General features: G+C 38.1%; 1 protein-coding gene across 1 annotated transcript; it reads left to right on the forward strand.

The window, feature by feature from the left end:
- The first annotated feature begins 1,641 nt into the window (after positions 1–1,641).
- On the forward strand, positions 1,642–17,039 carry LOC142335957 (protein ABHD1-like). The gene is made up of 4 exons (XM_075384373.1): positions 1,642–1,946; positions 2,211–2,572; positions 11,076–11,321; positions 16,316–17,039. Exons 1-4 carry the CDS (start codon positions 1,726–1,728, stop codon positions 16,648–16,650), a joined length of 1,164 nt encoding a protein of 387 aa, XP_075240488.1. The 5' UTR covers positions 1,642–1,725; the 3' UTR covers positions 16,651–17,039.
- Positions 17,040–17,317: the final 278 nt, after the last annotated feature.

Consider the following 17,317-nt stretch of genomic DNA (forward strand, 5'->3'; position numbering starts at 1 on the left):
AATACGTCAGTAACTGAAAAATATAACCAGTATAGCAGTTCATTTTTGACGTTGAGCTGATTGCTGACATATTTCGTTTTATTCGGAAAAAACAGTAGTCGTTTTTTTACTTGGTGGTTACTGTTGCCTTGCCATGAGACGTTTGATGTTATTACTAAACCAAGGTCTTTTTGATATCCAGATGTCGTGAGCTTACCCCTAACATTTAACAACTTGCGTTTGTTTGCATTTTACACCATTCCAATCTCTCGGCAACAGTCTTCAGTATTTTTTGCGCTTCTGTCTAATTCTACTCGATCATGAACAATGAAATTTTAGTCTTCTGCAAATCCGAAACCTTGAATATCTGGGTTTGCATCTGGCAAGTCACTGACTTGTTACGTTCTCCAAAATTGAACAACAGTTTCCAATTTTGACAAATTATTTTCTATCTTATATTGTGTCGAGAAACAGTAGAAGCTTAGGTGTTGCCGATCTATTCTTGCGGAAGCCAAATTGATTTTCGTTTAATCTTTGACGACAACGAGAATATATTTCGTCAAAAGTTACTTTTTCAAAAATTTTGACACAACAGTAGTAGTAGTAGTAGTAAAAGACTTAAATTCCAACAAGAGGAATACATACTAAAAGAAAGACATGACAGTACAAATTAACAAAGCACAGTAGCAAATTAAGATCTGCAGTCCACACGGCGACATTTAAGAAAATATGTACAGGGCCGATAGTAATTAAAAGAAAGTGTTTTGGCTATGAGAAAATTATCTAAATTCTTACAAAAAATATTGAAAGATGACCTAAAGTCAATGAGCCTGTAGACTAATGAGCCTGTAGCAATTCACTTCTGCTTCCCTCCTTATAAATTGGATTTATTTGACTTATTTTCCAGAAAGCTTAGTAAATAATGCTTATAACGTTTTACATTTTTAACATCCGGAGAAAGGCAGTTGCTCATTATTTAAACTGCATCAAATGTTTGCGCTTTAGTTTCCTTGGAAACTTTTTCGGATCTTTTCGCTTTTTGCCGCCCAGCTTAGTGGGTGCATGTTATTTACGCCCCCAGACGTACGTGCACTATTTTTTTACTGGGGGTGCATAACGTACGGGGCACAAACGGAAAAGATCCACTTTCTAGAGTAATTGACCAAATAGCTTAATTAATACTTAGTTCTTTTTCACAATAGCGTTAAATGAGGCAAGGTGATGGTTTCATTAAATGTTGTAGTAGGAAACAGTATGCTGCATATCATACTTATATGGTTACCAGAAAGAGTGCAGGTTCAATGCCCTGATTTTCTTCACGGTGATCGTTATTTTATGCTTGGTGCAAAGTATATTACCATAGTAAACATGAAGCGGAAACGTATATTTTAATATAACTTGCTGTGAATTGGGAGCAATGTTTGCAGATCTTATCTGACGGCGCATGGCAGTGGAGAGCGTTCAATAACGTTCTGTGATAGCTGGAATTTTTTTTGACTGAGTAGGAAATTTATCGGGAAATATGAGAAAACAGATTATTGGCTAAATTACCAATCGGCTAATTTGGTGTTTGCATTCTACAAATATAGACCTTGTGAGATTATCGATGCTAAATTGGGCAATTGGTTTGTTCAAAGATATCTGATCTAGCACACTGTGAACAAACGAGTTCAATAAACTATTGTCATTCACTTGATTATACTTAGAGAAAATATTGAATTGGCTGTCCGTTTGATTTTCAGGGCTATGGCGGATTGGCTTTTCATGATACTGTTTGTTGTTTTTCTCTTCTTGCTCAAATTTTTCCTAACAGACAAAGCACCCAAGCTACATGTTACCAATAATTCCAAAATCAAGATAGTTACCGCCAAATGTGGGACCTTCAAACAGCGATACACACCGACATTTTGGTGTTTTCCTGGACATCCGATGACTGTGGTCTCTGCCTTGATGAGATATCTACTCAGGTAAATTTGTAATAAGATTAATAATAAGCTTCAATATATTGCGTTTTTTGGTTGAAAATAGGAACTTCTTCCCAGTAGATTGCCATCCATAATTTGATAAATAATTTGTTTTTTTCGCATTATAGTGAAACCGAAAGTTTTTCTGTCTGGACCAGGTTTAAATCAGTGGGATTCATTTAAGATATCTGTTCCGATCAGATACGGAGACCAGATGCAGTTTGTAATACATGGGGTAATTGTCTATTTGAAATCGTTAGTTTTCAGGCAAGACTATCCATATGAGAGAGAAGTACTTACGACCCCAGACGGAGGCTGTGTTAGCATAGACTGGGCCAGAGGTCGCAATGATAACAAAAGCAATTCCTCTGGAAATCCTCCAGTAATTATCTTTCTATCCGGCATTACAAATTCCAGCAAGGCTGCGTATCTCATTAAGCATGTGCATCATTTCCTGGAAAAAGGATGGATATGCGCTTGTTATGTGTACAGAGGAGCAGACCACACAGAAGTTAAAACACCGATATTGTATTATGGGTCGTTCTACAATGATTTGGAGCTGATTGTACAACACGTAAGGACAGAGTATCCAAAGTCACCCATTTGTGTTATGGGCGTTTCTCTCGGAGGTTTGTAATTATTAGATAATAAATCCTAACTCATAAAATGCGTCAATCAAGTCATCACTAGAATAAACATAAAGAAATTCACCTGATCTTCGATATGCAGATCCGAAAACTGCACGCAACGGAGAAGTAAGTTGAAGAGCAAGGAACCTGCATAATGATTTACAGCTCGCCACATTCTGGTAGTCGAAAAATTCACTGTGAACGATTGTGCAGACGACAGAGTTAAAGAAGCCATAAGTTTAAGTTAGTTAAGCCAACCTACATTACGCATAGCCAGCCAAGTAGTCACGCATAGCCAGGATCAAGTAGTTAGCTCTTAACTACCAAAGGGCAGAAGTTGTTCGTCAACGACGTTGCTCCGACACCAGAAAAAGCCACCAGTTGTTTTAGTACAAAATTATTATACAATATTATTATCAGAGTGTACACCAGCTACGGAAAATATCTCAATAAAGACACCATCTCCAAAATCTACTGGGACTACTTTCTGAGAAAATATGACAAGAGGGACAAATGCACTTGGCGAATTGTTTGCAAATGTGACCACTGCAATAACTGGAAAAAACTAGACTAAACTAAAACTACCTTTGGACTGAACTCATGTGGGTCTAACAAACCCTTGGATTTATTTATGTTTAAATCCTAAAGCCTTTACTACTACTACTACTACTACTACTAGTAGTTGTCTAAGTGTTTGAAAAATGATCCCAGACACACAGTTGAAGCCGCACGTAAAGATGGATTTAAGTGAGCCAATCTGTTGTCATAAGGATGACTCAAGCTTTCATATATTGGATGCCCCGGAAGGTGAATCATCTGCTGACTGTTTCCCTCATTATGTTTCTTACATGTTACTAGCATCTTTCCTTCAGATTTAACAATTAATGGGTGCCCGGAGAAGATTTGGCATGGGTGCCAGGAATGTCCTCCAGTTACTTCTAAATAACTTTGTCACGAACTAGATAACTGAACAAATGGTCGATGGCTACATGCCCACAGTCATAAATGTACCGAACAGCTACGGATTTTTGGTTCCGAAAACTTTTCAAGTACTACCACGAATTTCTGGCTCATAGTTTTTTATCAGCTAAGAATTCTTTCACTTCATGCGTGAGGTCAAGAAACAACGACTGCGAAAACCTGCCCGGAGGCTCAAATGAGCTTCATCTCCTGACATCTGAGGCAGTTTCCACCAATGTCATCATTCAACGAAAAGGGGTCGAACAACACAAGCGCAGGCGACTCCCCGTGGTTGAGCACCCGAACATTTATTAATAGCCGCACAGCGATAGCTGGGGCTATTATTGGCCTTCTCTTGGTTTTTTACAATTCAAAGAATTTGAATTGTATTGGGGCGCTGTCTTTTTTTTAAAGATCTGTTCACACATTTTCATGATTTTTGAAGTCAAATTGGAGTAGTGATTTTGGTCACGCCGAAACAGGAAATGGAGCAAAAAAGCGAGTGGTTTTGCGGCGTGAAATTTTTTCGCTCTAATTTTAAAGTAGAGTGAGAATACGGTGTTTGAACAAAAATTCGCTTTATCGGTAGTGGTTTTTTGTTCACATGCGGCAATTTCACTTTGATTTTTTACTGTTTTTTCGATTTTTTTGGATCGGATTTTTTTTCTAAATGGTTTCTCCAATCCATTCATAGTCCGTTCAAGGTCTAGTTTTCTGTTTAGTCCATGAAAATTCTTTGAATTGTACGTCAGGACTTGTCCTGCTATGTTTTTTATTTCGTCGTCATGATTTTTGTTACGACCATTTGACGTCACAGCCACTTTTTGTTCATTCGTTCATGCAATTTCAACTGAATTGCATGTGTGACGTCATTTTTCGCTCTTAGTGGAGCGAGTTTTTTTGTTCGTGTGCGTGATTAAATTATTGGTCACACTTGACTTACCTCACTCTCAAAAATGACTTCCTCACTTTGAAATTGACTTTTATTTACTTTAATTCAAAGAGATAAGGTCAAATGGGTGTGTGTCACTCTAAATGAAGGTTATTTGAGATCAGCTAATAGAGGCAGCAATAACTTATACAGATTTTTAATCAAAATATAACAGATCAGCCTTCAATGAAAAGACGAGTTTTTTGTCTGTCTTTTTTACTGTTTTTTTTTAGACTGCCGATCTACGAATCTATTGCGGCTATTTTCTGGCAATCTGCCAGCTATGTTCTAATTTTGGATACTGGAAGCAGAGAAAGCACAATGATACCTCTGTACATCTTTGTACTGAAGCAAACTTTTGTCGCTTTGTTGTCGAAAACGATACATTTCTCAAATAGGGTGGATACTTAACAATAGACACCCTGCAGTGTGCGTCACAGAAAACCGTAGATTTGACATCCTATTTAAACGTATTAGAATCTCTTTGTGTTTCAATGTCATCCGTTAACACAGGAGACAGATCGATTCGAAACCCTGGAGGATTTGCATATTCTGAAACAACGCGTCCCTCTTTCCAAAATACAGAACCGTCGCAAATCTGGTTGACAGTTTCCCGTTCATCTTGAACACTCGACAGAAGTGTACTCAAAGTTAGCCGAGGATCAATAATATTGATGAGGATCAATAATATCAGCAGCTAGCTGCTCATTTTTGCGTTGCCTCTGGCAACAATTGCTCCAGGCTCTGAAGGTATGTAAGTTTTTGAATTGAACTTGGTTGAAGTTGAGCAAATTTTGATTTTCGGTGAACACCTTGCATGCAAAAACAGCATTTGGGGTAATTTCAGGCTGCCATTTATTTCATACACACCTCCGATCATTCAGAAAATGAAAAACAGTGAGTGTTATCTTAGTCATCGATATCACAAGGGTTTATTCATGAGTCAGTAGCTGGCCACGACGGAACTTTTTCATCGGTCATTGTCCGTGCTAACCGCTTGGAGCACGAAGAGAGCTCATCGATTCCGGTGACATTCAGCTAATCGCATTTAAAAACAAACTTTACTCACCAATGTTTTCTGCTGGGCGACAGAGTACACCCACACGCTGCCTCGAGAAATTCGGAGTCGCACGTCAATCCTCTGCCAATGTTGTATTTGTTTGCAGCCTTCAGCAACCGAACAGTTGACGTCAGAAAGTCTAAGTAAACCTATAATTCGTTACCGAAATAAGCTGTAAATCACAATTTTCTGACCGATACTACCATTTGATGCGGGGAAAACAACCAAACCTTGTCTCCTGGACCAAAGGTTTGCACAAAACGTAAAAACACTTGCTTTTCAGCAGCCGTTGCCTGAAAAACGAGATGTGGCGTTGCAGGCACAACGAAAGCACCGAAAGTCGCTAGTTACCCCCATTTGTCATCCGCGCAAAATTTTTGGGAGTGGCAAATTGGAATGACCTCAAAATTGTGCGCTTTGTCGCACATGCATACAAATACAATACCCTCAGTCTTCAACGTATGGGAACTCATACTCCACATCTACACACGCCTCGTATTTGCCCTAAACCACTGCGCTAAAGAAGCTGATATATTTTTAAAGGCTGTAAAGCGTTGTAGCTGTGAGCAATGCTCAATTAAAACAAAAAATCGAGACGCCAGATTGAGAGACTGAAATGGAAACCTTAAACCATTAGTACTTTTTTACTGCGGTGTGCTAGTGAAAGTACTATCTATTTTTGAGCGCCAATAATTTAGCATGCACTTACCATTTAAAATAATCTGGTTCTACGCTCGGAAACGGTTCAGGCAGTTTTTAGTCGTAATTTACTACTCCCGACAGAGCGCCTTCCGATGGAATCAAAATTTGAAGAGATACATGAACACACTAGCATGGCTAAATCAAGAACAATCGTTGAAACGCTGACTGAAATAAAGTTATTGCAAGTGGGAATGGAACTCTCGACCTAAGTGCGAAAGTAAGGCTTTATCCCTTGCTCCACTGAACCCATTTTCTGAAATGTTTTCAACACTATATAGCGAAAATTGTACGTCATCAATTAGTCCCTCCATTTAATACTGATGCTTGTGTTAACCTTTTTATAAAACATTCCTTTTTATTGAATAAATAGAATTCAATTCCAGTTTTTGCGTTGCCTCTAGCAACAAATGCCCTAGGCTGCGAAGGTGCATTGGATTGAGGGCGCACAACTAATGTAAGTTACTAAATTGAACTTAGTTGGTGTTTAGCAGTGTTTGATTTTAGGTTAACATATTGCCTGCAAAAAACGGCGATGGAATAATTTCAAATTGCCCTTTAGTTTTTACAACCGCTTGGGGCACAAAGCTCATCGTTCGCGATGGAGTTCATCTCATTGCATATAAACACAAACTACTCGCCGTTGTTTCCTGCAGGGTGTCTTAGTGCACGCACACGCTGCATCACCAAATTCGGCGTCGCACATGAATCCTCTGTAGACCTTATCTTGGGGTGCAGCATTGAGCAATGGAAGAGTCAAAGTTAGAAAATCAAAATAAACATATGATTCTTTACCGACATAAGCTGGCGGTAAAACAGAATTGTTCATCTCTCAGAATACTAACCGGTAGATTAGCCCTCTGCCCTTAATCAAATTTTTCGGGTGATATTGCCATCTGATGCGGGAAAAGGCAACCAAAGTCGGAGAAAACTTATGCGCAAAAACACCTAGCTGTTGCCTGAGAAACGAGGACATATGGATTTTCAGGCACCCCAAAAACACGAAAAGCGGCCATCTACCTCCTTTGTTTTCCTCGGTCTTCGCAAAGCTGTCGGGTTGGCAAATTGGAACGATCTGTCGCACTTGAATACAAGTACGATCTGTCGCACTGGAACGATTGTGTCTATTTTCGCACTTGAATACAGATACACTAACCTCAGTCTTTCACGTGTGTGTGCACATCTCCCCTACAAGCTCCCTATGCTGTTTTCCAGTGATTAATATGAAAAAATCAAGTACTGCGAAAGCTATTCGAACCCGAGACAACAGATCGAAAGGCCATTAAAATCGAGAGGCTAAAATGAAACCATTAAACCATTATTGTTTACACTGCGATAATTTCAGGACAGTACTATCTATTCTTGAGCACCAATAATTTAGCATGCACTTACCATTGAAAGTTAACTGTTTCTACACTCAGAAACAGTTCAGACAGTTTTCGATCGTAAACTACCATTACCACCAGAGCGTCGTCCAAATGCGAAAATATGCGAGCGTCGACAATATAGCAGCCAAAATTGTATGTTAACAATATGCAACTTCATCGGCTAATGATGATCGTAATAACCTTTTTTAAAAACAAATCTACCAATTTCTGGACAGTAAGCGAGCAACAGAGATCAAATTAAAAGAAAATAACAAGAAACGTGAATAAATGTTTTGGAAGTGACTGAGTAAAAAAAGCAAAATTTAATTACAATTATAGTTTATTACAATTACAGTTGTATTGGACTGAAAGAACACAACTAATGTAAGTTTTTAATTTGAACTTAGTTCGAGTTAAGCAAAGGTTCATTTGCGGTAAACACATTGCTCGCGAAAACGGCAATTAGGGTAATTTCAAGCTGCCATTTAGTTCCTGCGCGCTTCCGATCATTCAGAATTTTGAAAGCAGTGAGTGCCACAAAATACGTGCAAGACTTTCTAACAAATTCAACTGGCTTTAGATCGCGCCAATTTAACAAATGGTTTATTTCAGAAATTAAACGTGATGTGAGAAGAAAGTTTCACTTATTTCTTCATCATAAGGTTTTATTTCCGAGGCATTAGCTGGACACTTTGAGACGTTCTTAATGGATTGGAGCACAAAGAGAGCTCATCGTTCGTGATGGCGTCCAGTTCATCGCATGTAAAACCAAACTTTATGCAGCATTCTGCAGTCGATCAATTGACGTTAGAGAGCCAAATTAAGCACATGATTTGATACGGAATTAAGATGGCCGCAACACAGGATTATTCATCCCTCAGAGAATACTAACCGGAGGAATAGCCTTCTCTCAATCATTTGTCTGACCGATATTACCATCTGATGCGGGGAAACAAACTTCGTCTACCGGGTCAAACTTCTGCGCAAAACGTGAACCTTTGTTTTCAGTAGTTCATGCCTGAAAAACGAGGACATATGGCGTTTCAGGCATCCCGATGTCACGGAAAGCGGCCACCTACCTGCTTTGTCTTCTGCGCTCTTTTCGCAGCTCTTGGGTTAAATTGTAACGAACGCGAAATTGTGCGCTTCATCGCACTTGAATACAAATACACTACCCTCAGTCTTTCACGTATGGGCACAGCTCCCGCAAAAGTTCACTATACTGTGTCAAAGAATATTGTCTCTACTTCCCTCTGACATGTGCGCAGTGATTTATATTTAAAAAATCCGCTAATTTTCATAAAGCAACGGGTTCAATAACGATGAGTCGGCAAACGTTTTCCAGCTCTGCAAACTGAATTTTTAAAAGTGTTTGCACTAATCAGCGAGCTCAGGGAAAAATAATAGCGCCTACATCAAGTTTCATAATGAACAAGGAATGAAAATTAGCTCTTGTCTCAGGTTCGAAATCGCTCCTCACATCTACACACGCCTCTTATATGCCTTACACCACTGCACTAAAGAAGCTTATCCTTTTCTCCTTCCAATACTGATTACTTCTCAAAGGCTATAAACCGTTGTAACTTCGAAAAATGCTTTAATTAAAACGAAAAATTCAAATGCTGCGAAATGAATTTGATCCCGAGACGACAGATCGAGAGGCTAAAATGAAACCTTTAAACCATTTTTGTATATACTGCTATAAATTCATGACTACTATATATATTCTTGAGCACCAATCTTTTAGCATGCACTTTCCATTGAAAGTAAACTTATTCTACCCTCAGAAACGGTTCAGGCAGTTTTCGGTCGTAAACTACCACGCCCGCCAGAGCGTCGTTCAAATGAATCAAATTTTAATGAGATACACGAACGCAACAGCGCGGACTTAAAAACGAAACGTTGGAGTGCGGAATAGAATTCTCGACCTCAGTGCAAAAATAAGGCTTTATCCCTTTCGCCACTGACAGTTTCTTCTGAAATATTTTCAACATTATATAGCGAAAATAATATGTTATCAATATGTACCTCCATGTGCTACTAATCTTATGAACCTTTTATAAAACCTAATGCTCAAAAATGAAATCACGAAACAGGATGATAAAATGAATTTATTTGATCGAATTAGTAAAATAAACCACATTTAATTAACTTGCTGCGTTGCCCTCGTGTTCCTTTCCCCATTTCAAAATTATTTTATCTGCAGTGCAGCTACGTGAGTAAGAGTTCAACTGTTAACCACCCCGTTCAGTAAACTTATCCCAAGCATTAATTAGGTTTTAACAACTACAAGGTTTTTCATATACTTCTTCTGCAGTTTAAAACAAAAACTGACTTCTTACATTCTTACATCTGGACTAAATAAGAGTTTGCTTTTCAAAACAAATCCTCTTCTTCTCCTTGGACTAGTCTAGATATCAATGTTCAGCTTACATTTTTGTGAGCAATTTTGAGAGTATTTAACATTTGAAGGTTAAAATTTTTGCTTGCTGCGATTTTTGAAACAGGGAAATGAATTCAGATTAAAATAAACATTCAATTGAATTTTTGCGTTTCCTATTGCTGGACGAGCATTTGGTGGGTAAGAAAATCATTTTTAGAGAAAAAAATGTCCTTTGCCATACATAGTTTTTAAAGTTTTGGAGTCCAGTGGAAAGCGCCTTACGTCGCTGTCCACTGTAGTCGTGACCGACGCCATTACTTGCTGCAAAAACATTCCACAACAGGTTTGAACCCCGGTCTCGGTACCAGCTGTTTCATATTATATCCACTCTGCTACTGCAACTTGGTTTCCACGCTAATTTTTAATTCTCTTTACTAGTAACTAGTCAATGATGGTAACTAGTAGACGGAGCGAGAACATCTCGTTAGCGCTGCCAGGCCTAGACACATTGATCAGTCGTTCTTTAATCAAAATGGTTGTTTTAGACACGCAACTGTACTTAGATACGACAAATTGATATTTCCGAGGTAACAATTTTTCATTTGAAAGCTGTCATTACCTAGTGTTTTTTATTTATAACAATGAAGATTTCTCTGATCGACCAGACAATAGTTTGTTTTGAAAAACACACACGCAGTAAAAGTTCCGGGTAAGAGTGAGCTTGTAATGCTCAGCCGGTAGGGCGCGTACCCAGCCAACTCTACGCGATTAGCGATCGCATGCGTGCGCGACCACCAAGCATTAACTGCTTTTGCAGCACATCGTTTACATATTTTGTTTGCTCAATGCATTTGTTAGATGAGACGTTCCGATCTAATGATGAGAGTTGATGAGTGCCATTAGCTTTGGTGGATCATAGAGAGCGATTGTGGTGCAATCGGCTAGCGCGTTTGGCTGGTAAACAAAAAGTTGGTGGTTCGAGCCCACCCAGGAGCGAACTAAAAGTTCTTAATTTTTGGTCATTTATGAGCAACCCCCCTCGCATCTATTAATGGCAATGAAACGGTAGCAGATTTGCATTAATTGTATACTGCACATTTCAGGCATGATAACATTCAACTCTCTATGCAGATCGCAAGTGGTCAAACGAGAAGTATCGGCAATCACCTGTCTATCGATGCCATGGAACCCATTTGTGTCGTGCAGAGACATCCATTCCGGTATCAACTACTACTTGTTCAACATGCCCATTTCCGCATCTCTCAAGCAGTTAGCTACTAAGCACGTGAAGGTGTTAGCAGGACTAGGAATCAACCAGAAATTGCTGGATCAACTTCACACTATAAAAGGTTATTTTTTAAACTCATATGCGTGGGAATGTATTGAGTTGTTTTTTATCGATTTTTTGCTTTCCCTAGTAAACTGTCAATGCCTAAAATCATCGGCAAGTCATGAGTTGTGTATTAATGGTGTCACTGTATTTTTTGTTACTATAAAATCAACAATAATGAAGTTTTTCGTAAAAAGTTCAGAGAGCGTTTATGCTCCAGTGGGGATTGCATGTGGGGGTTGAAAATTTTTGTCGATTTTAGGTTTCTCCAGCCTCAAGAGCAAGGAACCTCCCCAAGGGTTTGATTATAGATTACTGTATAGTTTCTAGATGTAATGGAATGTTTTTCTCGAATGGAAAGATTTTAACATCACATTAACTTTTTTTTGTCTTTTTGACATTTATTGTCATTATTCAGGTTTTTTCAGACTCAGGGTTCAGAAAACCTCCTTAAGGGTTTGATAATAAGTTACTGAAAATTTTTTATTGGCCGTGGAATAGTTTTCAGCTTTTTAATATCACAAATTTTAGCAATTTTTGTTATATAACTTGCATTTTTTTTCAAGTTTCTAGAAAATAAGTTACTAAAAATATTTTTTGGCCACGGAATAGTTTTCAACTTTTTAATATCACAAATTTCACCATATTTTGATGAAATTTGCATTTTTTTACGTTTTTTGAAAATTTTTGCCGATTTTAGGTGTCTCAAGACTTAAGAGCCAAGGAACCTCCTCCAGGGCTTGATAATAGGTTACTGCATAGTTTCTAGATGTAATGGAGCGTTTTTCTTGATTTCAATATCACAAATTTAGGCATTTTTAAAAAAATATTCAGTTTTTTGAATATTTGAATATTTTATGTTATTGGAATGGCTATCAATATTTTAATGACTCAAGTTTCAGCAATTTTTTTATATGTTTTTTTTTCAAATTTTTGAAAAATTTTTTATCATGTCCCAAGCTAATGGATCTTTATGAGCCAGTGAAACTAATTTAGGCTTGAAAAAGGGATGCTGGATAGTCTCTTGATACAATGAAATGGCTCTGAAGATATTAATATCACGAATTTTAGCAAGATTTTGTTGAATTTTGCATGTTATTAATAGCCGCACAGCGATAGCTGAGGCTATTATTGGCCTTCTCCTGGTTTTTTTTATTTCGTCGTCAAGATTTTTGTTACGACCATATGACGTCACAGCCTTTTTTTGTTCATTCGTTCATGCAATTTCAACTGAATTGCATGTGTGACGTCATTTTTCGCTCTTAGTGGAGCGAGTTTTTTTGTTCATGCGCGTGATTAAATTTTTGGTCACACTTGACTTACCTCACTCTCAAAAATGACTTCCTCACTTTGAAATTGACTTTTATTTACTTTAATTCAAAGAGATAAGGTCAAATGGGTGTGTATCACTCTAAATGAAGGTTATTTGAGATCAGCTAATAGAGGCAGCAATAGTTTATACAGATTTTTAATCAAAATATAACAGACCAGCCTTCAATGAAAAGACGAATTTTTTTGGTCTGTCTTTTTTACTGTTTTTTAGACTGCCGATCTACGAATCTATTGCGGCTATTTTCTGGCAATCTGCCAGCTATGTTTAAAATTTTTGAATATTGTTGTCCCTTTCTGAGTTTAATGATCATTACTGGCCAACCAAATTTTATTGTCTTGCAGATGGGTTACATGACAGAACTCAAGAGACAAAAAATGGTTTTGAACATTTTTTCCGGGTTTAAATGTGGAAATTTTTCTTCGGAATTTTGCACGTTCATTCCTTTATGATTTATTTACGAACAAGGCTGGAAAAGTAGAAATTGCAGAGTCGGAGCTCATCACTCTCCGACTCTGCAACTTCTTTCTCTCTCTCTCTCTCTCTCTCTCTCTCTCTCTCTCTCTCTCTCTCTCTCTCTCTGTTGGTTGGTGTTTCTTTTGCTCTTTCTGGTTCACGTTTCATCTCTCGCACACTATCTCTCGTCCTCTCTTTCCTTTCGTCCTCTCAACTCTTTTGTTGATGCCGCACTTCAGCTGCTGTTATGTGGCATGATGTCATCATCTTTTACCATCACCTCACGCCCCTCCAATTAAGCTAAAGCAAGCCTCACAAAAGCGTGGCTAGCTACTGATGAAGTCAACCGCTCGCCGGTCGTTTGAGATCATTTCGCCCGACGCTAGTCGGCTACGTTTAACAGCCGCAAAGGGATAGCTGGGGCTATAGTTGGCCTTCTGGTTTTGGTTTCGTCATGAAGATTTTTGTTATGAGCATATGACGTCACAATCCCTTCAAATCTGCTTTTTCTTCATTTGTTTATGCAATTTCAACTGAATTGCGTGTGACGTCGTTTTTCACTCTTATTGGAGCTAGTTTTTGTTCATTCGCGTGATTAAGCTTTTGGTCACACGTGACTTTCCTCGCTCTATAAAATGACTTCCTCACTCTGACATTGACTTTACTTTCAAAGAGAAAAAGTAAAATGAGTGTGTGTGTCACTCTAAATGAAGGTTTTTGAGAGCAGCTTATAGGAACAGCAATAACTTATACATATTCGTAATGATTTTTTTCCTGCTATGTATTATTTTGGGTTTATTTAGGAATAGGTTTTTCGACTTTATTAAACTGAGTGGTTTTTTATTTTGTTAAAGCTGTTTGTAGACGTGTCTTTTTTCTTGCATTTTTTCTTGTCCTCTTGAGTTTTTGTCTTGGCATTGTTTAGTTTGATCTAAATGGTTCTCACTTTAATCTGGTTTTCATTAGTTATGTTTGGCTGTGTCTATAATTTGGACAGTTCTATTTTCGGCGGCAATATATTAAGTTTACTTCATGTTTTCGGGTGTTTTGTGTATTAATTGTCCTTTTTGGAAAAACATGTATTTTTCGTGATGAAGATACATAGCTGAGTAGTTTTCTTTAGCCATCGTAGTGGTATTATGTTATTAACCGCACCTGCTGATGAGACTGAAACTCAAGCGTGAAGTGAAGTTCGTGAGACTTGTCTGTGTAAACTTTCGGTTGCTACACAAAGCCAACCCCATGGCAGTTGTTTATGATTAGTTCGTCTGACGTTATTGGGTTGTTTTTAATTGCTCTCAAACGAAGTTTGTAGCAATTATATTAGTCCTGTTGGTCTTTTTTATGCGATTTTTCGCTTGACCGATTTTTCGTCTGACGCTTTTGACTTTTCGTCCTCAAAAACGGGATAAACAGGTAGCGCCCAGCGGGCATTAAGTGCTCTTAGAGCCTTTCAGCTCTGTTTCAGCTCACTGTTTTGGAGACTTATACTTATACTTATGGTGTGAAGGGCGGTTCTGAGAGGTTGAGAACCCCCCCCCCGTTGACCCCCATCCCCACCGCGCTGTTGCCCCCCTCAACCTAGTGTTGCCCCCAGTGCCCCCCCCCCCCCCGTGGCTAGCTACTGACGAAGCCAACCGCTCGCCGGTCGTTTGAGAGCAATTCGCCCGACTTTAGTCGGTTATGTTTCTATTATTTGTCCTTCTTCAATCCTCCTATATATTAAATGCATGAGAGTTTATAAGGCACCATGTTTATTGTAAGGCGAAAATGCATGTTTAAAAGGCCTCTGAAGAGCATTGTTAAAAGGACAGGTTGCGAGAGGTCACTGACTGAAAAAGCTGATCTCTTGAAAGTTTAATGCCAGACAAAGAGCAGATTGAAAGTCATTGACCCAAATGCAAAAAGACTCAATGACAAAAAAATGAAGATGCAAAAAGTTTTTGTGCCAAAAAGTGATGTAATGCAGTGACCGAAAATGTGTAAAATTTAGAAATAGATGCAAATAGAGGATAGTGACCAAAGAAATTTCTGATGAAAAACGATTCTTCAAATAAGCGCAGTTTTTCCCTTCTGTTTATTGATATTAATACAGTGATCAAATGATTTTTATTAATAGCCGCACAGCGATAGCTGGGGCTATTATTGGCCTTCTCTTGGTTTTTTACAATTCAAAGAATTTGAATTGTATTTGGGCGCTGTCTTTTTTTTTAAGATCTGTTCACACATTTTCATGATTTTTGAAGTCAAATTGGAGTGGTGATTTTGGTCACGCCGAAACAGGAAATGGAGCGAAAAAGCGAGTGGTTTTGCGGCGTGAATTTTTTTCGCTCTAATTTTAAAGTAGAGTGAGAAAACGGTGTTTGAACAAAAATTCGGTTTCTCGGTAGTGGTTTTTTGTTCACATGCGGCAATTTCTCTCTGATTTTTACTGTTTTTTCGATTTATTGGATCGGATTTTTTTCTTTATGGTTTTCCCAATCCATTCATAGTCCTGTTCTTGGTCTAGTTTTCTGTTTAGTCGATTAAAATTCTTTGAATTGTACGTCAGGACTTGTCCTGCTATGTTTTTTTTATTTCGTCGTCTCGATTTTTGTTACGACTATATGACGTCACAACCACTTCAAATCTGCTTTTTGTTCATTCGTTCATGCAATTTCAACTGAAATGTGTGTGTGACGTCATTTTTCGCTCTTAGTGGAGCGAGCTTTTTGTTGATTCGCGTGATTAAATATTTGGTCACACTTGACTCACTCTCAATAATGACTTCCTCACTTTGAAATTGACTTTGATTTACTTTAATTCACAGCGATAATGTCAAATGGGTGTGTGTCACTCTAAATGAAGGTTTTTGAGAGCAGCTTATAGAGGCAGCAAAATCTTATACAGATTTTTAATGAAAATTTAACATATCAGCCTTCAATGAAGACGAATTTTCTGTTTCGTCTTTTTTACCTTTTTTTGAGACTGTGGATCTACGAAGCTATTGCGGCTATTTTCTGGCAATCTGCCAGCTATGCTCGTTTCATTGCGTTCCAACAATTTTTTTCATGACATATTTTTGCTTAAGGGATATGGATTAGCTAAAAATTTTACAATATCGATTTTTCATATACTGTTACTGCTTGGATTGGCAAGTATTGAGGTGTTCCAAAATAAGGTCTTATTGTTTTCAACTAGTAGCTGATGGTTCAATAAGCAATTAAGTTTTCATAATTTTCGTCCAGGGTATGACCAGAATGTTGTTGCAAAAATGGGTGGGTACGAAACATGTGAAGACTATTACGCTGATGCTGGGCCTGTATTCAAACTGGACTTAATCGAAAAACCAGTCCTGGCAATTAACGCACGCGACGATCCATTCTCAAGCCCTGCGGGATTCCCTTCTCAACTTGAGATGGACAAATGCACGTCACCCATTGCCCTGTTGGAATACAATTTCGGAGGACATATGGGATTCGCCTCTAACTGGCTGGCTTCTGACATCATAACGTGTCCTATTGTGTCCGAGTTCTTCGAGAATGTCATCTATTATGACCAGAATCAGGCAGTGAGTGCATAACTGAGTAGACAAGTTAAAGATAAACAAGCTACAATGTCCAAATTTGAAAAGCCACTGCTGCATGCAGATATTAGTTTGCAGAGCACATCTATAAACAGACATGATCAAATCTTTTGCTGTTTAGCAAATCTGTTCCTTCGCTTGCTCCTCTTCAGGAGTTAAGATACATACGAACTCCTACGGATTCATTTTGTGTTGCAATTGAATGCTCCTGCCTGTTGTTAAGTTTGACACCATTGCTAAAAATTTTATTGTCTGTGCTATATTTATATGCAGTAGGAGGATTGCGCCTCATTTAGATGTTATTTTCCAAAATCAGGGAAAATAGCAAAAGAATTTATCAATGACTAATTTAAATACTATTTTGTTTAACAGAATTTTTCACATTCTGCTTTTTAAATCCCTTGGACAGGAAATAGTGAATTTGGGACTGAAGCGCCTCCGAAAACAATATCACATTCTTTATCAGAACAGTCAACTACCACAGATTCTGAGGCATTAAACCTTTTTGGTAAGTGTATGGATGAGCGACAGCGTTATATTGATGGGCCATATCTTAAAACCTGCTTTAATGAGATACATTAAGTTTATCATTAAGTTTACCAAAATTTTGTCCTGCTACGGCTGTTTGGATTTAGCTCATTCCTTATTGCAAAGTTTACATGCT

The sequence above is a fragment of the Convolutriloba macropyga genome, chromosome 3, assembly GCF_964194025.1.
Source record: "Convolutriloba macropyga chromosome 3, txConMacr16.3, whole genome shotgun sequence".
NCBI lineage: Eukaryota > Metazoa > Xenacoelomorpha > Acoela > Convolutidae > Convolutriloba > Convolutriloba macropyga.